The 17,353-nt window shown below is 40.3% G+C and overlaps 3 protein-coding genes across 8 annotated transcripts in view; 2 read left to right on the forward strand and 1 right to left on the reverse strand.

Annotated features, from left to right (window-relative positions):
* The first annotated feature begins 681 nt into the window (after nucleotides 1–681).
* LOC109863772 (ankyrin repeat domain-containing protein 12) lies at nucleotides 682–11,800 on the forward strand. Of its 3 annotated transcripts, none has more exons than XM_020444301.1 (8): nucleotides 682–1,162; nucleotides 4,194–4,508; nucleotides 8,609–8,742; nucleotides 8,929–9,438; nucleotides 9,521–10,041; nucleotides 10,109–10,643; nucleotides 10,762–11,217; nucleotides 11,337–11,800. In XM_020444301.1, the coding sequence occupies exons 1-8, from the start codon at nucleotides 1,039–1,041 to the stop codon at nucleotides 11,514–11,516; spliced, it is 2,775 nt and encodes a 924-aa protein (XP_020299890.1). In that variant the 5' UTR covers nucleotides 682–1,038; the 3' UTR covers nucleotides 11,517–11,800. The 3 variants fall into 3 exon arrangements, with proteins under 3 accessions (XP_020299890.1, XP_020299891.1, XP_020299892.1); XM_020444303.1 differs by having other exon boundaries at nucleotides 1,090–1,162; nucleotides 4,174–4,508; XM_020444302.1 differs by lacking the exon at nucleotides 4,194–4,508 and having other exon boundaries at nucleotides 684–1,162.
* A 995-nt stretch (nucleotides 11,801–12,795) lies between these two features.
* LOC109863774 (transmembrane protein 70 homolog, mitochondrial) lies at nucleotides 12,796–14,044 on the reverse strand. The gene is made up of 3 exons (XM_020444306.1): nucleotides 13,586–14,044; nucleotides 13,128–13,487; nucleotides 12,796–13,045 (listed from the first exon to the last, which is right to left on the reverse strand). The coding sequence occupies exons 1-3, from the start codon at nucleotides 13,676–13,678 to the stop codon at nucleotides 12,818–12,820; spliced, it is 681 nt and encodes a 226-aa protein (XP_020299895.1). The 5' UTR covers nucleotides 13,679–14,044; the 3' UTR covers nucleotides 12,796–12,817.
* A 143-nt stretch (nucleotides 14,045–14,187) lies between these two features.
* Nucleotides 14,188–17,353, forward strand: part of LOC109863773 (neural Wiskott-Aldrich syndrome protein-like) — a 5,356-nt gene continuing 2,190 nt past the window's right edge. For all 4 annotated transcript variants that reach the window (XR_002251381.1, XR_002251382.1, XM_020444304.1 and 1 more), the window contains exons 1-6: nucleotides 14,188–14,661; nucleotides 15,331–15,611; nucleotides 15,709–15,996; nucleotides 16,082–16,361; nucleotides 16,436–16,837; nucleotides 16,945–17,224. Coding sequence is in view for 2 of the 4 variants with exons in the window: in XM_020444304.1 (XP_020299893.1) it covers nucleotides 14,566–14,661; nucleotides 15,331–15,611; nucleotides 15,709–15,996; nucleotides 16,082–16,361; nucleotides 16,436–16,837; nucleotides 16,945–17,196 (1,599 nt within the window). In the remaining 2 variants the exon portion in view is untranslated. The remainder of the gene's footprint in view (nucleotides 14,662–15,330; nucleotides 15,612–15,708; nucleotides 15,997–16,081; nucleotides 16,362–16,435; nucleotides 16,838–16,944; nucleotides 17,225–17,353) is intronic.

Consider the following 17,353-nt stretch of genomic DNA (forward strand, 5'->3'; position numbering starts at 1 on the left):
GAAGCATCACAGTCGGTAAAACGCTGGAATGATGGTCGGTATTTTTGTGCTGCGATAAAAATTATTGTTTAAGATATCGCACGACGAGATATGTTCATTTTGTCGCGCACGAAAGAAGGTTCTTAAAAAAAGACCGTCGCGTATACACAAAACGAAGTAACATCGCTGGCGAATTTCAATAAAATTTTATTCCGACGTAAAGTGTGCGCGCAAATTTTTACATGAACTTTTGCTTCCGGCAATATCGATCTAACGGTTGCAACAAAGAAACGGAAGTGTTTTATGCGCGTGTTGCTTGAATAAAATACACAAATGAAATTTTGTTGTTAGCGGTAATACGTCTGTTTAAACATTGACTTTGCGCGCCACTTGTAGCGTCCGACTCGGCCGATTATTTGAATGTTCCCGCGTAAAACGCGCTACGCAGGTGAGCCAACGCATATCGTGCTCGGATTACGTATCGTTTGTATGTTGCGTCATATTGCGCGCAGTGTCCCGGAATCGCGTTGTCCGCGAATCTCGTTTTCAAAGCGCAGAGAGTTTTCGTTAACAAATGTCGCGTCCCGAAATCAAATCGTCGCCGACCGGAACGGGAGCGACGGTCCCGTGAGTCGCGCGCGCGACGCGCAAAAAAATCCTAACCGCGCGCGCGTGTCGCACGCGAGAACATCGCGCGTTCTCGTCCGTCGCGGCGTAGAGCTGCGCGTTGTTTGTTTGTGTGTGTGTGTGTGTGTTGTGTGTTGTGCGCGCGTGTGTGTGTGTTGTGTTGTCCGTCGTGTTGTCATTTGTTGTTGTTGTGTCAACTCGCGTCAACGTCGATTGTTAGCTGTTGTTCGCGCGAACGAGCTCAATCGCGCTCAAAATGGCGTGAACCCGATCCCGCGCGCACTTTTAAGGTTATCTTCGGCCTTGCGTTGGCGCGCGGATTTTTTTGGCGGCGAGCGCGCGGACCCGTTTGCTGGCCGTGACGCGTGACGGCCTACATGCTCGTTGTCCACGTTCGATGTCCACAAGCACATTTTCCATGCCACGAGTTACATGAGTTATGAAGACGGAATGCCCGCAGGCGGTACAAGTCGTTTCCGCGGTTACTCGTCGCGGATGTCGGAACGACAACAGCTCGCGCTACTTCTGCAAATGTCATCTCAGGAAATGATATCAGGTGAGGGAGAAAATTTTAGAGAAAGAATTGTTGGGGGTGAAAAATTTTATCTTAAACCACCACCATGTATAAGAGAATTTGCGAATGTGCGATCAAACAAACGCCGAAGCGTGAAAACGTGAAGCTTGTTACGGTATAGTTTGCGTTGGTTGCGGTTCGCGGCGCTACTTTCCCGCTGGAAAGTCGCGCGCGCTTTTCTCGCGCGATATATATATATATATGTATATATACAGTATATGTCTCTCGCATCGATGACACGTGCCACGTGATTTCGGTGCGATTATCTCTCGTAGTGTAGACATGTATACACCCAATAGCGCAATTCTGTTGTCATTCACGTTTGAGTTGGTTTGTGAGTAGTTGAAGCCTGTATCAGGAATGCGCATGCGCGTAAATCAGAATCTCATCCTGTAATGTCATCTCGATCTTTCTCTTTTTTTCCCTTTCTCTTTTTTCCTTTCTCTCTTTTTTTTTTTTTTAAATTAAAGCACATATGCGGCACTTGTTACATTTGATTTACAGTTTTACGATTTTACGTTTTTAACCGCAATAATTACAATAATTACAATTTTCCAATATTCCGTTCATGCGATTGTAATAAATGTTCGAAGATCTGTCTGAGGTTTTTTCACACAGCAAGTACCGTAAATGTCTTCGCACGTGAAATTGTTACATACGTTACCGTACGTTTCCTATTGGCGACATCAACTTCATGTGGAAAAACGTTATCGGGGGTCCTAGTGTGCACGTTGTATTTGAAATTTCTTCGGACGTTCGTATAAACGTGATATTTTATTCGTTTGTTTTAATTTTTAACCGATTAAAATTGAAATTTAATTTTTTTTATCGCATACACTACCCTGATTACGATTGTCAACGATGACTTGTCATCTAATCTCAGCAAAAGTATACACGTGCTTAACGATGTTTCTTTTTTATTTCAAGTTACCGTCCGCGCGTGAATTTGGCGCGAGACAAGAGCGCGGCTCCTGATTCTCGATATTCGCAACGAAAAGGAGTGAAAAAAGAAAGGCGGTGGTTGAAACTGCGAACGCAATGTTCTCAGATCGCAACGCATGTGCAGTAGCGCCGGCTCTTTCGTCGTCGCATCGGAGATACATAGCTTGCCTCTTACGAAAAGAGCACACGAGAAACCTCTCAAAATTATAAAATAAAAAAGATTTTATTATGTTTTTGTAAAAAAATAGTAATTGAGTTTTTGTCAATTATCCGCAATATAGCCGACTTGTCAGTAAGACCAAGATTTGACGCCAGGGCAAGAAAAATTCAGCGAAGAACCTTGTTGTGAATTAAATGTACTTTATTGTTCATTATAAATTGCGAATTGTTTGGAACTTATTCCAAGTTTCTTGCGTGTAAAAATTAACAAACGTTTAAGTTTGCAGATAATAATTTCTGTTGCGTCGAGCTCTCAGTCATGTGATCGTGAATAATACAAGTCCTTGGATATGCGCGTGTGAGATTTGCCGCACGATCTGGGAACGGTGTCTCCGGATAGAAACATGCCGCAATGTTATCTCGAAACGATCTCAGCAAAAATTACTTCTCGGAAAAAAAAGATCATACACGCGGAATGCCGCTAAATTTTTACCCGCGCGCGGGTTCGAGTGGGAAAAAGAAAAGTAAAATACGTGTCAAAAAAGAATATACATATAAAGGTTCTCGGACGATTTTCTTCATCTTTGCGAGAAACAGAACTTTATTTTAATTTCCGCTAAATATTTGTGTTGAACTGCGTAAAAGATTATGTTGCGCATACCAAATAATTGTCTCATTCCTTTTTCTGTCGTTTTATTTTTTTATATATCGTATTTTTGTTCATTTCCTTCTTTCGCGTTATTTTACGAAAACATAAAGAATTATCTCCGGACAGGCTTCTTTTTTGCGAAATATGTAATAATTACTTTGTTGAAATTTTGTTTTCGCTCGTTGTCACATGCGCGCGCAGAAATGCCCATCCGGAGATGCTATATATGGCCACCAGTTTGCGGGAGACCGTGTTCGCGTATACATACGTTTTACGCAGGGGGACTTGCTTAAATGTACGGTCTTTCTCTGACGTACCGTTAGATGTCGCCGTGCATGCCTTTAAATCGAATCCCGCAGTTCCACCCGCGTTAGCGTAACAATCCCCTCGTTAGTTCTCGCGAGAATCAAAGAAAGTTCCGACTGACACTATCGTTGTCGGCTTTACGGCCACCGGCGGGGCCACGGGGGGGGAGGGGAGGGGAGGGGAGAGTGATCGAATATCGCAACATCGACCGGATGTGCGAAGACGAGGAGCAGCCGTAACACCGCCGGAGTTTCATCATCGATGCACACACAAACTAATTTCGGACGAAAATAAACGAGAGACAGAACTTTCATCGAAGAAAACGAACACCGTCGAGACAATCTTATCGAAATCGCGTTTCGCGAAATGTCTGTCGTACGAAAAATGCAGCCGATTCAAATCCGCCGATTGAAATTTCATCGTCATCATCCGATGCATTATCCCATCGTTAATTATCGTTAATCGATATCACAGAGAATTCCACGGATTAAATGCAAAAAAGATTTTTAAACAATAAAAAACAAAAAAATTTGGAGTTTGTATCGAGGAAAAAAAAATCTGTTTCCATGCGAGATTGACAAGTCACGCAATAATGATACCGACAGTTTATCACATTACGTACAAGGTGGTGTCCTCGTCGGGGATCGAATTCACGCAAAAAGGACCTTTGTTAAATCGCCGAGGAAAGACGTACTCATGAGAGACGCAATCAGCTATCGAGAATTCGATCGAGATACATATCGCACCGAAATATCGTCGTCGTGTACGAGGCTCGGTTGCGAAAAACGGTTCTCTAACCTTTCCATTCGGCGCGCCATTGTGTTGTACCGAAAAGGCGTACGCAATAGATCCGCCGTAAGATCGCATGATTGCTCGCGGGGCTGTTCCGCGAAAAAGATCCGACCCGAAAAGCTCGACCCGAAGGCTTTCTTTCTAGGAACTCATTCGTAGGAACAGACGTTACAGGCGCTGCTGGTTCATCCGACGAGAGTGTAACAGCCGGTCCTGACAATCCGTGTTCTCCTGCTGAAAGGGGCGGAGCTACAGCGCCGCCGTCGAGCGAACAGGAGCAACAGCAACAGCAGCAGCAGCAGCAACAACAACAACAACAACAACAACAACAACAACAGATCTACCAACAACATAATAACACGCAGTCCCAACAGCAACAGCAGCAACGCGCAGCAGGAAGTGTCGCAGCCGTTGCATCGCACGTTGCTGAGAACAGTGGAGCCCCCTGTGAAATGCGGAGAACACCACCGCAAAATAAAGGTGAGAGCCTCTCTCCTTTTTCTCCTCTCCGAACATTTATATCTTTTTTTATGTTCAGAGCTCCGCCTGCTTTTGCAATCGAACAAGATAAGTATTGTGTATACTCACAGGTTGGTAATTAAGAAAACAGATTACAGTACAAATGCAACGTGAAATGCAATCTAAAAAAAAAAAAAAAAAACGCAGGATAAAAAACCAATTTTTAATGACCACACACTCTGCAAAGAGAATTTTTTTTATCGAGTGCGTTTGTGCCGAGTTGTTTTATTAATAAAATGTTACCTTATGTAACTCTCGTGTCTCCGCAATATGTAAATGATTTTTTTGTTTTTTACAGTCGCCACTTTTTGCTTATTAAAGTAATTAAACGGAGATGAAAAAGAATTTATAACTACGCAAGAGGAATTTCTTGTCGCGGATGCATTTGAGCGTTTATGCAGAGTGGTTTATCAATAGAACTGTTTATGTAACCTTCGTAACTCTTCGTCGTAACACATTCCGCAGATAAAAAGGAAGATTTTCAGCTATTTCTCACTCCTCGCATTAAAATTTATATTAAACAAAACGAAGATAAATGAGTTTCGCGTTTCGGGGGACTCGATATGAAGTATTCGTAATTTCTACCGAAGTTTCGCTGAACCGATTACGTTCGGCGTTTGCTTTTGCGTTTTGCTTGCAAAACGATTCTTTTATCGCGCATTGTCTCGTGCCTCGGATGCAAAAGAGTCTATAATTTATGCAAAGACTTTCAATAATTACAAACTTATTTCGCATGCAAACCAAGCACGGGGGCAATGTATATAGGACACCTCGCTTCGCATGGAAAGTCCGGTTTTCCTTGATTTATCGGGATTGTATTTTTATCACACGTAAAAATAAACGAATCTCCGCTTGCGGTTTTAAAAAGAAACTTGTCAATCGTATATACCGTTTCAGTTTTTACAAATTTCAGTTCTTTTATTAAGAGAATTACTTGACCTTGACGACGATGCGAGAAGGTCAAGGTCATCGGGAGGAGATTTAGCCTGCGCCAAGCACAAATTTTTCGAGCGACACGATAGCGTCAAACAAATTTACATCATCGTCAGCTTCTACGGTGGAAACGAGCAATCAACCTCGCACCGACTCGGATAACGATAACGTACACAGAAAGAGGAGTAGTGTTTAATTAAAGATGACATTCTCAGATAGTGACGCGATGCGTCACATCGCGTTACGTGGATAATACCGCTCCATGCGAGCGCGACTCCGAAGACGGGGACGAGACACGATATACAGTCTCGCCTGGCGAGGCGCGCGTGAACGAGAGGCCAGTCCGCTTCCTCTTCACCGCGTACCCGCCCTCGTTGCACAGTTATACAGTTAGTCACGCAGTGTTCGAGTCGTGTTCACCACGACGGCCGATTGTAATGTGCAACCTATCAATGCAACCGTGGAAACAAAGCGGGTTTGTATTTTGATAGCGGAGCGTTTCTTCTCTCTTGAACGCGAATCATCTCCGCGATAAAATCGACCGACCACGTGGCTTCGGCGCGTGTCTTATCTCCTTCACGATCGTCGTCGTTATATCGACGCACGCCGCGATTAAAACGTAGGTTTGTAAAAAAAAAAAAAACCGAGAGTAAACTCATTTGAAAAGAGAACACTCATTTTCTATTTCTCTTGATTGGGAAGAGAAAGCGTGCGTGTGTGTTTGCGTGTGCGCGCGTGTAAAAGTGAGAGTGACAGTGAGATAACACAAAAGAAGCGAATAGGATAAGAGAAAAGAGCAGTGGCATCGAGTAGGAGAAGAGGAAGAGAGAGAACGAGTCGGCCAAGAAGGAACAGAGGAAAAAGGAGAGGGAGGAAGAACTTCACCAGAGAGGGAGAATGCTGACTGGCAAGTACGTGGGACACGTTTGCGTTCACTGGCTGCGTCCATCGACACCAGTAGGGTGATCGCACCTCCGAAAGGGGTCTAACTCAGGAATAGCGGAGCGCGACGCATCAATCGACGCACCGATCAGCAGAAGGTTTCCAACGGCGCGTCTTTTGTACTTAAGTAGTCCCGCCAATCGTGTGTGTGTGTGTGTGTGTGTGCGCGCGCGCGCGCGTATCGGGAAGCGACGATCGATCTTCGGTATGCAATTACACGCATTATTGATTAATCATTCGACACATACCTCGCACACATATTTTTTACACTCATTAGTCGCAATCGGATATCACATTGCAATTTTTTTTTATTGACGTTCGTGACAAATTGCGGTCCAAAATTGTGCGGTCGCTCGCGAAATCACATTCGAATCGAACGCACTCGATGATCTAGCGAGCGGATAAGATTTGCGGTCCTCGAGATTGCATTTCTTACTGGTAAGTTCAGATTTGAATATTAAAAAAAAAAAAAAAACTACTTTGATTAATTGTTATTTGTAAAATTACGTGTTCAATCTTATGAGATTGCTTGAGACTTAAACACACGCAAGTATAAAACATTTGTTTACATTTCTAATAATATACAAGTGTGCGTTGTGTAACTGTAACAGATTAGATTACTGGTACAACATATCGTGCAACGACGCGATATTTTTTTTTTTTACATTGATAAAATAGCGTTATCGAAAATAGCATTATCGCGGCACGTATCTTTGTTTGAATGTCGCTAATATCTTTCGGCTTTGTTGCATGCGTGTGTGAGTTTTGTGTGAACGCTGTGGGAAAAAAAAAAGACACGTAACGCTACGCATTTTTACATGTGCGCAAACTTTAATACATCAACTGTAACTAATCTGTTTGAATAGTTGATCGTTTTTTTAGGAAAGTATCCTCGTCTTTAGAAAAGTGACCTCGGCATTTCCTTCGTTTTAGAAATTCTTTTTTTTTTTTTGCCTGCAACTCCGCTTGAGAAATCCGGTTTTCTTTTTTTTTTTCTTTTCTTTTCTTTTCTTTTTTTTTCTTTTTTTTTGTTCTCGCGTTAATGGTAATAAAGCGAGAGCTTCCAAGCAAAATAATAATTTTAAATGAATATCACATATATGTGTAACTGTATGTATGTATTTGTTTTCTGTGACAACACATCAATATGTAAATGCGCGAGCATTAAAAGCGGTTGAAACGCTTCCGAGTCTTGTGATAAAACTTGGGTGAGACTTGAATTAAGTCGACTATATCAACAGATCAATTATAAGCGTGCAGCGATAACGCTATGTTGCGTCATTAGAGTCAAGGATCAAGTTTTTCTTGGTGTTTCATTCTTGTCATCGCGCCGAACACTTATCACAGAATTGTTACAAAATAGTAGAAACCAATAAATCTCTCTTCCACAATGACTGACTTCAGAGTCTAGTTTTTGATTTGTGTCTCTTTTTTGTAAACCTCACTCAATGAAATATTACATCCCGTTGTTGTGCGTGAAAAGTCAGTGAGACTCGCTGAAGTAGTTCAGACGGACTGATTTAAATATTCTATACAAAAAACTGTGTGTGTGTGTGTGTGTGTGTGTGATGTTAAAAATGTGTGCCAACTATCTAGAAACAAATAATTGTGGAACTCTATAAAAAGTTGTTTTTCCTGTACGTTAATTTGCGTGTGTATTATTATCTTAATGCGATCGGTCAAGAAGACTAATAAAAAGTAATAGGATTGAAGGAAACTTCCATCTTTTTCTCGAAACATCTCTTGATTAACAGCATTACTTGGGATGAATTATGACTGTGTGAAATCTTCTCTTGATTTTTCTGTTTCTCTTTCTTTTCTTTGCGTCTTTTTCTTCCGTTTCGCCACATTTATTATTAAACTGGCACAGTCGCACTTTGTATACGCAATCGAATGTAACATAAAAAATGTAGTGCCATTTTGTTGTTCTATTTTCGATCTTGTTGCTCTGGTAATCTTGCGCAAATCGTTGACGGAGCGACAAATTAGCAAGCACTAAATTTAAATGTTTTTATTCAATTAAGCCGAAGTGGCTGTATCAAATTAATAAATGTTAATTTTTCTTCTTAAGCTTATTTTTACTATACCAAATAATGCAGATGCGCAGTTTCCGTGAAATCTGATTTCTTACAATTTCATTGTTTTTCAATTAAATGACGTTTTTTTTTATTTCCTTTTTTGCACAGTTGACAGATCGGGTACTGGGCAGTCTGGAAGCTCGCCGAGGGTGACGCTCCGGCTCAACCAGGTGCGAGGAACAAGGGATGAGAAGAAAGGGACGGGCGCTTCGAACTCCCGTCAAGGCGGCATAAGCGCACAAGTACGCACTATCATAAAAAAAATTGGCGTTTGAACTGGACCGGATTTTAGAGAAATATGTTAAAAACATTTAAATAAAGAACGATCCATAATTTTAATTTAGTTTTAGATTTTAATATAAATCGTTTTGGCAAAATATTTAAATTGTCTCGATATATCAATTTTAATGGAGAAAACACACACGCAGGGTCAAAGTTCAATGGAAACTTCGTCGAAGACGTCGGGCAATGCGTCATCGGGAAGCACAAATGCCGCTTCGAACACTGGCACGTCGGGCAACACGTCCTCTAGTGATAGCGGTGATGTGTACGAATTCAAAAGCTCGAAAGAGCCAACGCCGGTGAGAGGCGCAAGCACATCTCCTAATCCTAATCCGGATAAAGACAAAGATAGTGGCGGCAAACCTTCAGCTGGCCAAGGTAGTCAGGGAGGTGGCAATAATGCGGCCACTACCGGCGGTTCGTCAACATCGTCCAGTGAAGCGACGACGGCACCATTGACTTCCGATGAAGCTTCAGCCGCCACAACGTCGCCATCGTCGAAACGTACTTTCGAGGGCGGTGACAATACGGAGGAGCAGGACGATGAAAATCGTCGGAAGAAACGAAAAGACACCGAAACCCCGAAAGAGAATACAAAAACTAACACAACGGGACGGCAAAATACCAGTAGAAACGCCGCTAGTAGTGGAGAAAAAGTAAGAATCATAAAGACTTTTGATTGTGCATGAGAGAGCTTCTTGTGACGATGTATTTTATGATGTGCAAATTTGTTTACAGTGTGCTAAGTCGGGTAAACAAGGATCTGGAACAACGTCCGGGAAAGGGAATCAAAATGCAACTTCCGTCAGTGCGGACAGGAAGAGTCCCAGCACCTCTTCTATGGCCAGTAGTCCAAAACCTTCGAATACTCCCAGTTCGACAAACACGAAAACCGCCACCCCAGCGCCATTGGAATCCGACAGCGAGGAAGACCGACTGAAATGCTCCGATTCTAATTCCGCTCCCAAAGTACCACCCTTGAAAATAGTTATTCCGCAGAGTACGGCATCGGAACAAGAGCAAGGCAATAGAAACGGTAAAAATATTACAAATAGAAGTCATCAGTTGCCCTACGTAGTTGCGAGCTCGAACAGCAATGATTCGTTAGAGAAAGATCAAAGTCAATCGGCCAGCGGTACAACCAGTCCTACGGAAGGTGGCACTAGTACAAAAGGGGAGGATAAAAAAGATTTTGGTGCGATTTTGCACGGGGAGGAAAGGTCGACTCATCATCAACGAGTATTGAGAAGTTCACACAGGTGAGAAACAAATCTAAACACGTGAAAATCTGTCGATTATACGATTCTTATTATTGTGTTATTACAGAACCGGAAATGGCAATAACGGTTCCACGGTGCAAAAAGAAAGTACACCTTCGTCGGGTAATGGAAGTTATTCCAATTCGTCGCCCTTGCCAGCTAACGCTTCTATGGATCGATCGAATAATTCCTCACCATTACAAAGACATCACTCACCGACGCCCGAGACAGCCGGATCCGACGCTAGTAAGACTAGTTCGTCGGAATCCGCAAATACGGGGACCGCCTCGAAATCCAGCGCAACTGTGGAAAAGTCGGAAAAAAATATGGAGTCCACCGGAAAGAATCAAAAGGATAGTAATGCGGAAACCACAGAGAATGTGTCGTCAGTGACATCCTCTGCGATATCGAACACCAACACACCGGCACCACCTGTCGAGCTTCATCCCAGAAAAAGAAAGATGAAACCTAATAAAGAGGCACAACAGGCTGCTACAGCCGCTAACGACGCGGCTGAAGCTACTAGTACGGGACCAGAAATTCATCCGCACGATCAACCAATTACCAATTGTTATCAGCTATTTCTAAATATTAGAAAACAGGTAATTTATGAAAAACTCGCGAATTTTTTTTTTTAAACCACACGATCAAAAAATAAAAACTTTGAATAATTAATGTATTTGTGTATGTGGATGAAGAATTTCTAATGATCTTTTACAGATCGAGAGAAGACGAAAGGGTTTATTTCCGGTACAACCGAAACCTCCTCAAGGTTTTAAGGATTATTTGATGAATCGATGTACATATGTGTTAGCTGGCAATGTGAAGCACGAGCCGAATATCAATCCACCGGTTGGTCTGCACGCGGCTATGAAAGATCTGTACGTTGAGCAAGAAAAGGAGCGATATCGTCTGAGAATGCAACATGTTGTTGAAAAAGAGAAATTGGTTTTGTCAGTGGAACAAGAGATTCTTAGAGTTCATGGTAGAGCGGCCAGAGCGCTCGCAAATCAATCTCTTCCCTTCTCCGTTTGTACGATTCTCAAAGACGAAGAGGTTTATAACGTAATCACACCGGAACAAGAAGAAAAAGATAGAAACGCAAGAAGTAGATATAACGGCAGATTATTTTTAAGTTGGCTTCAGGATGTGGATGATAAGTGGGAAAAGATCAAGGTAAAGATAAGATAGACAATTTTGTTTTACTTAAATAAAATTAATAAATGGTTCAACTCACTTTATAAATCTCTTCACTTTTGCTCATTTCTTTGCTCATGAAAAATAAATCTCTACAGGAAGGTATGTTGTTGAGACACCATAATGAAGCGGATTCTTTGCACGCGGTTCAACGAATGCACTGGGAGTGGAAGTTAAAGGAAGTGGGACTGTGTGAATCTAAAGTAACTCCTCAAATAGAAGATGTTCATGTTCCAATGGTGCATGTTTCAGATGATTTCGATTTGTTACCAGCTTAGTGTACACTATCTTGTATTTGTATAAGTTTTCTTACACCTAGTTTTCTTTTGGAACAACTTCGAGGACAATGGCTTTAATCTGTGATCTCTATCGATATATACGCATCTCTGTTATCATGTCATTACCAAGTATGTTATAAGCAAACATTTTCAAAGCAACACACAATGAACTGCAAAAAAAAAAAAATTTCAAGTGACAAACGTATGTCGTATTACGACATATGTACAGATACGCGCGGAGAAACGTGAATTATAAAAAAAAAAAAAAAAAAAAAAAAAACCCGAGACTAAATTAGAAAAAAAGCGAGATTGAAAATTTTATCAAATAGACAACAGTCATGTACTTGCAGTTATTTACCTTTTGACAATAAGTGACATCCAGATTTTGGCACACGACGTGCCAAAAAATTAGGAGAATATTTCTTTATCTTATATAGTTGAAATAAACGAACACTCACACATTTCTTGATTTACATGAATAAAATACACAATGTTTTATCAATATGTGCCTTGAATTTGTGTCATTAGATTCGGTCACAACATTAGAGAACTGGTTTTTTCTCTGCACTATGTTCGTCTTGGTCATTTAAAATAAAACTACTTTGTATATTCAAGCTTCGAAGAAAACAAGATACAAGTGCAGCGAAAAAAGCAGAACTAATGATAAATTTTATAGAACGCAGTATTATCTTGATGATGGAATTGTTCCAACATGTTTTTCGTGAAAGCAATGAATGTTAAAGGCGCGAATGAAAATTTTAAATTAAAACACCAGAATTCTTCGAATTTTCGAGCGATGAAATATGATATCGCACTCGCTTATATTCAGACATTACTGTATAAACAATTTAAAATCGCTAATAACGCGACGTAGTACATGATAAATCAGTAAGTTACAATACTGCCATGTTTCGTGCGGGCAATTTAATATGTACAGCACATGAGCGTTGCATTTCGGTGTAGAAATATTTCCAGAATTGAACAACAAAAAAAAGTGCATGCGTACTATTTTACGACTTATTTATTAAACGTCGTTGATAAACAAAATAATCAAAATGTGTAAACTTTTCGTATATAAATATAATGTCAAGCGTTTTGATTAATGAAGTATAAATGTACTGCTCGTGAAGAGGGGAAGAGATATCTTTAAAAACAATAATTTTTTTTGTACTTACCTATAATCACCATTTTTTTCCTTTATAAATCGTTTTATTCCAAAAACCTTGTGAGGCTAAACTAAGAAAGTCCAAGGAAATAAATAAAGTTGTACTCTCGCACGTTGTAGTTACAAACTTTTTTAATTACTTTTTACTACTGTCATCTTTATATTCGGTATTTACCGCAACTGTCTCATTGTTGTTATTACCTAATTTAAAATCTATTGGTTTGTCATATCCCATTATTTTGATGTAATGACTAGAATCCCGAAAAAATCTTTGCTCTAAGAATAGAGGAGTATTTTTTACAATGCAATTTGCAAACATCCCAGTTACATCCGGTACTCTTACATCACCCGGACTAAATGTGAGCTGAAACACATAAGTGTTCTTGCTAAAAACTGACATTCATAAACAAAACAATTGAATCCATTTGAAATATTAATAAACATACCTTTTTTGTACGAAGAAATAAACTATAAGTGTGCGCGGTGTATTTGTCTTCTTTTTCGTCGTAATACAAGTACGTTACGTATTTCTTTGTTATCATATGTATTAACAAAGGAGTACCCACAGCCATTAATCCTACACATCCAAATATGCCTAAAAAGAATCCTGTATTGCCAGTCTCCATAACTTTTAAATAAAACGCAGGCTGGGCTAACAAGCCAAAAGCGGATGTCATCAGAGAAAAAGCTTTGAGAGTTCTGATCTGTTTCGTTAAGGTTCCATAATAAATTTCAATGTTTTCCGAAGGTGCTTTGTCGGATTCTTTGGCTGAGAAATATCTTGCGTCGCGCACTACGGGAAACCTCTAGAAAATTACGAATTGCTGTTGATAAAAAAAAAAAAAAACCACAATTTTCCATCTGTATCGGTGTATTTTCACAAAGTGTCACATTTTGTTCTAACCTTAGGAGTGTAACAATTAGGCGCAACATAGGTTAAACTGCCCAAAAAACATTGTTTTTGATTGAGCGCGCACAGACGTAAAACCAGTGCCATTGTTTAAGAGATTATTGCCACCGTGTGATGTGTGGGTGCATATGTGATATTTACATTCCGGTGTAATGAAGTAAAACCCCGAGGACTTCAGATTAAATTTAATCTTTCCTCAGATAAGACGAGCAGCGAAATAACTCGCTTGATAAGAAGTGTAAAATCGTAGTTCGTTCAAACTCCGATAAGAGTCTCTCCTGTATCTTCTGTCCAGGTCTGAACAGACCCGTGCTTTATCCGGGACCCACGGACTTTATTTTACGGTTATTTATTGTCCGTATTTATATAACAATCTTGCGATAATTACGAGAACAAAATTGCTGCTAACAATTATTTTGCAACGGGTTGAGTTAGTAAATCGAACAAATGGAACGTGAATATTACGTAACAGCAAGGAAATTTATTTATTTTTTTTTTATTTTTTTTTTTACAAACAGGGGTACGTTCCAAAATCCTACCTTGGTTACTAAAATGCTAATATTTTACGTCACGTGTACTATAGTTTTCGGTTATCAAGGTAAGATTTTGGAACGTACCCCATTTAGGAAAAACTCTGAAATACCGAAATACCAGTAAAATTGCACGCTACTGAGGCAGATGCTACGTCCGCGCTGCCGCGCACGCGTGTGACGATTGCGAGGATCCATCCGAAAGCAGCAGCATCGCAAGTCCCTTTCGCGAAGGATATACGTTCGGAAGTGCCTTTTTTCCTTGTTTTCGTTTACATTGAGTCCTTGTCGCGGTGCACATGGTCACACGGGGATATGAATTAACGCGCGTCGCTGTCTCAACAATAACAAAAACGTGTCAGATGCGAGGAGCGGAACGGCCATAGGCTGTGGGGCGATATCTCGTCGGGTGACCAATTCTAACCTTGTTTTTTTGACGGTAACATGAAGTCGGGTAATACGGACAAGCATAGGGGCGCGATACTCCTAAAACAGGAGGAAAATGAACAAGTGTTCCAGCTGATAGGAAATCGATGCCAGGTGAGTGCTATCTACTTTGTGCGACCACGTCACATTGTCGACTCGTGCACATACTTCGATATTGATCTACCTACTGGTTCAACCAGCTTTCGGCACAATTTTCGGAGTTTACTTTGTTCTGTCGGTTCTTGTTTTAATTCCACAATTTCGTATATTTTAAATAAACATTCGAACGTATCGTATTTTTTTTTCGAACGTATTTCTAGATGTTAGATTTTACTAGCGAATATGTTTAGTGTGCGTGCGCGAGCACGTTGTGCGTGTGCACAACGACGCGCGCGTGTGTGCGTGTGCGTGCAAAATTGCGACCACATGAGACAGAGCTTCGATGACTCAAAAATGCGTAAATAGAAACGCACATTTTTTTAGTTACATCATGCCTCACAGATATTATCATCCAACTTGTGGTAGATATGTGGTGATGTAGCGAAACATTAATTTGATAAGAACTAAAATATACATTGGTGAAAATACGATACCGCACGTGTGAATGCAAGATAAGGATTTATATTTTTTTGTCATTTAAGTTTTTTTAATCTGAGATGTTTCTCATGTAATTTTAATCAAATAAAAATCTGTTTGTTATATATAGTTTTGAAAAAGATTTGAATGTTACGTGTATACACGCGATTGTTGTAGTACATAATTATTTATTTTTGTTTGTTCTAGTGTTTGGCAGCTGGCATTATACAATTATATTTGACTGAACCTCCTTTACATCGAGATTGGATTAAGAAGAGTACAGGTATTATTACTCTAATAAGAGACAATCCAAGACGTAGTTTCTTTTTGCGATTGTATTGTTTGCAAAAGAAAGCGATGTTGTGGGAACATGAAGTTTATAATTCAATGGATTATAAAGCTCCGATGTCATATTTTCATACATTTGAAGCAGAGGATTGCATGGCAGCATTTAATTTTGCAAGCGAGACTGAAGCCATCACGCTAAGGTATGTGTCAAGAAAATGAACAAGAAATGTTTTGCTATAGACAATCAATTAAAATACATATCTGTTAAACAGAACACTCTTAATGTCTTTTTTACAGAAACATACTTCTTGGTAAATTACACGCAAAACGTCAGAGAAAGCAGGAAAGAAAAGCAAAAGAGGGACAACTTAGTGGTCCGTTTTCTTGGAAAAATCAAAGTGCTGCGTCACCTCGCAATATTACATCGAGCTCATCGGCCAATTTATCGAATGGCGCGCCCACCACAGTTGGGGTTAATAGAAGTGCTTCGAGCAGTTCGATGTATAAAACTAAAAAGAAAAAGAACGAACAAGATCTTAAGCGCAAATTGACTAAAGATGATATTGGTCTTCCTTCTAATTTCAGGTACGAATAAAACTTCACTTCCTCCATCATTTTTTCATCACAAATTTATGAACATGTATATATATTGTTCCCAATTATTTTGCAGGCATGTAGCGCACTTAGGATGGGATGTAAATAATAAAGGCCTGGAATTAGATTCTGTAGACTCTCAGTTACAACAGTTTTTTAATAATGCTGGTGTATCGGAGTACGAATTGCAAGATAAGGGCACTCGAAAATTTATTTATGACTTTATAGAAAGAAACGGCGGTATGAGCGCGGTGCAAGAAGACATTCAACCAATACCTAATACGAGAACTAACAATGAGCTTCCATTGCCACAAAAACAGGATTATCCTCCACCTATTCCCGCACGAACAATACCTGTAAGTTTTATATTTTAACGTTATACTCAACAGTACATTAGTATTGTGTATCAATAAAACTATTTGTATTACAGCATCAAACACGCAGTGCTCCACCTTTGCCTCCAAATCGTCATAGCGTGTCTTCTGTATCACTAAACATGCCACCTAGCGTGCCTGCGAGTGCATCTCCGAGTGCTTCCTCCACTATGCCACACACAATGTCAGCACACAAGACCTTACCGTCGAGACCTCCTCCACCTATTGTAACTATAGCGCCGACTTTACCTCCACCTCCGCCACCGCCTCCACCAGCTCCTCCCTCGAGAACCAGTTCGAGTATTCCCGCGCCACCGCCACCGCCACCTTTACCGGATATAAGTAGTGTCAACAATACGCCAATTAATACGAATGCTACTAATAACAATAACGAGGAAACGATATCTGATCTCAGGCCAATGCTCATGGAATCTATCAGAAGCGGCACAACTTTAAGGGTATGTAGGACACCATTCAATTTCTTAAAAAAGTGTAAAAGAAGAACACAGATGTGTACATATAGCACGCGTATTTCAATCTGAGCGATGTATTTTCTACATTACAGAAAGTTAATAAGACGGAAACGAAACCACCGACGGTTGAAAATTCAAGAGGAGAGTTGCTACGACAGATACGCGAGGGTATCGAATTGAAACCCGTTCCGAACGAAGTGAAATCAAATACGACACCCGCACCACGTGGTGGTTTAGCTGACGCATTATCCAGAGCTCTGGCTGAACGATCTCGTGCAATCCACAGTGAAAGCGAAGACGAATCAACTAGTGATACTAGCGAGGACGACGAATGGGACGATTAAATCCTGATTAGATTGGGAACTTCGAATTGTATGTCTGCATTCAAGCCATATATGAAAATCTGTTGCATCTTTTATCGTATTTATTTTTCGTATTTACTACGAAGAACGTTATATATATATATGTATACATATACATATACATATACATATATATATA

The sequence above is a fragment of the Pseudomyrmex gracilis genome, unplaced genomic scaffold (genome assembly GCF_002006095.1).
Source record: "Pseudomyrmex gracilis isolate BER0280 unplaced genomic scaffold, ASM200609v1 scaffold_12, whole genome shotgun sequence".
Taxonomy (NCBI): Eukaryota; Metazoa; Arthropoda; class Insecta; order Hymenoptera; family Formicidae; genus Pseudomyrmex; species Pseudomyrmex gracilis.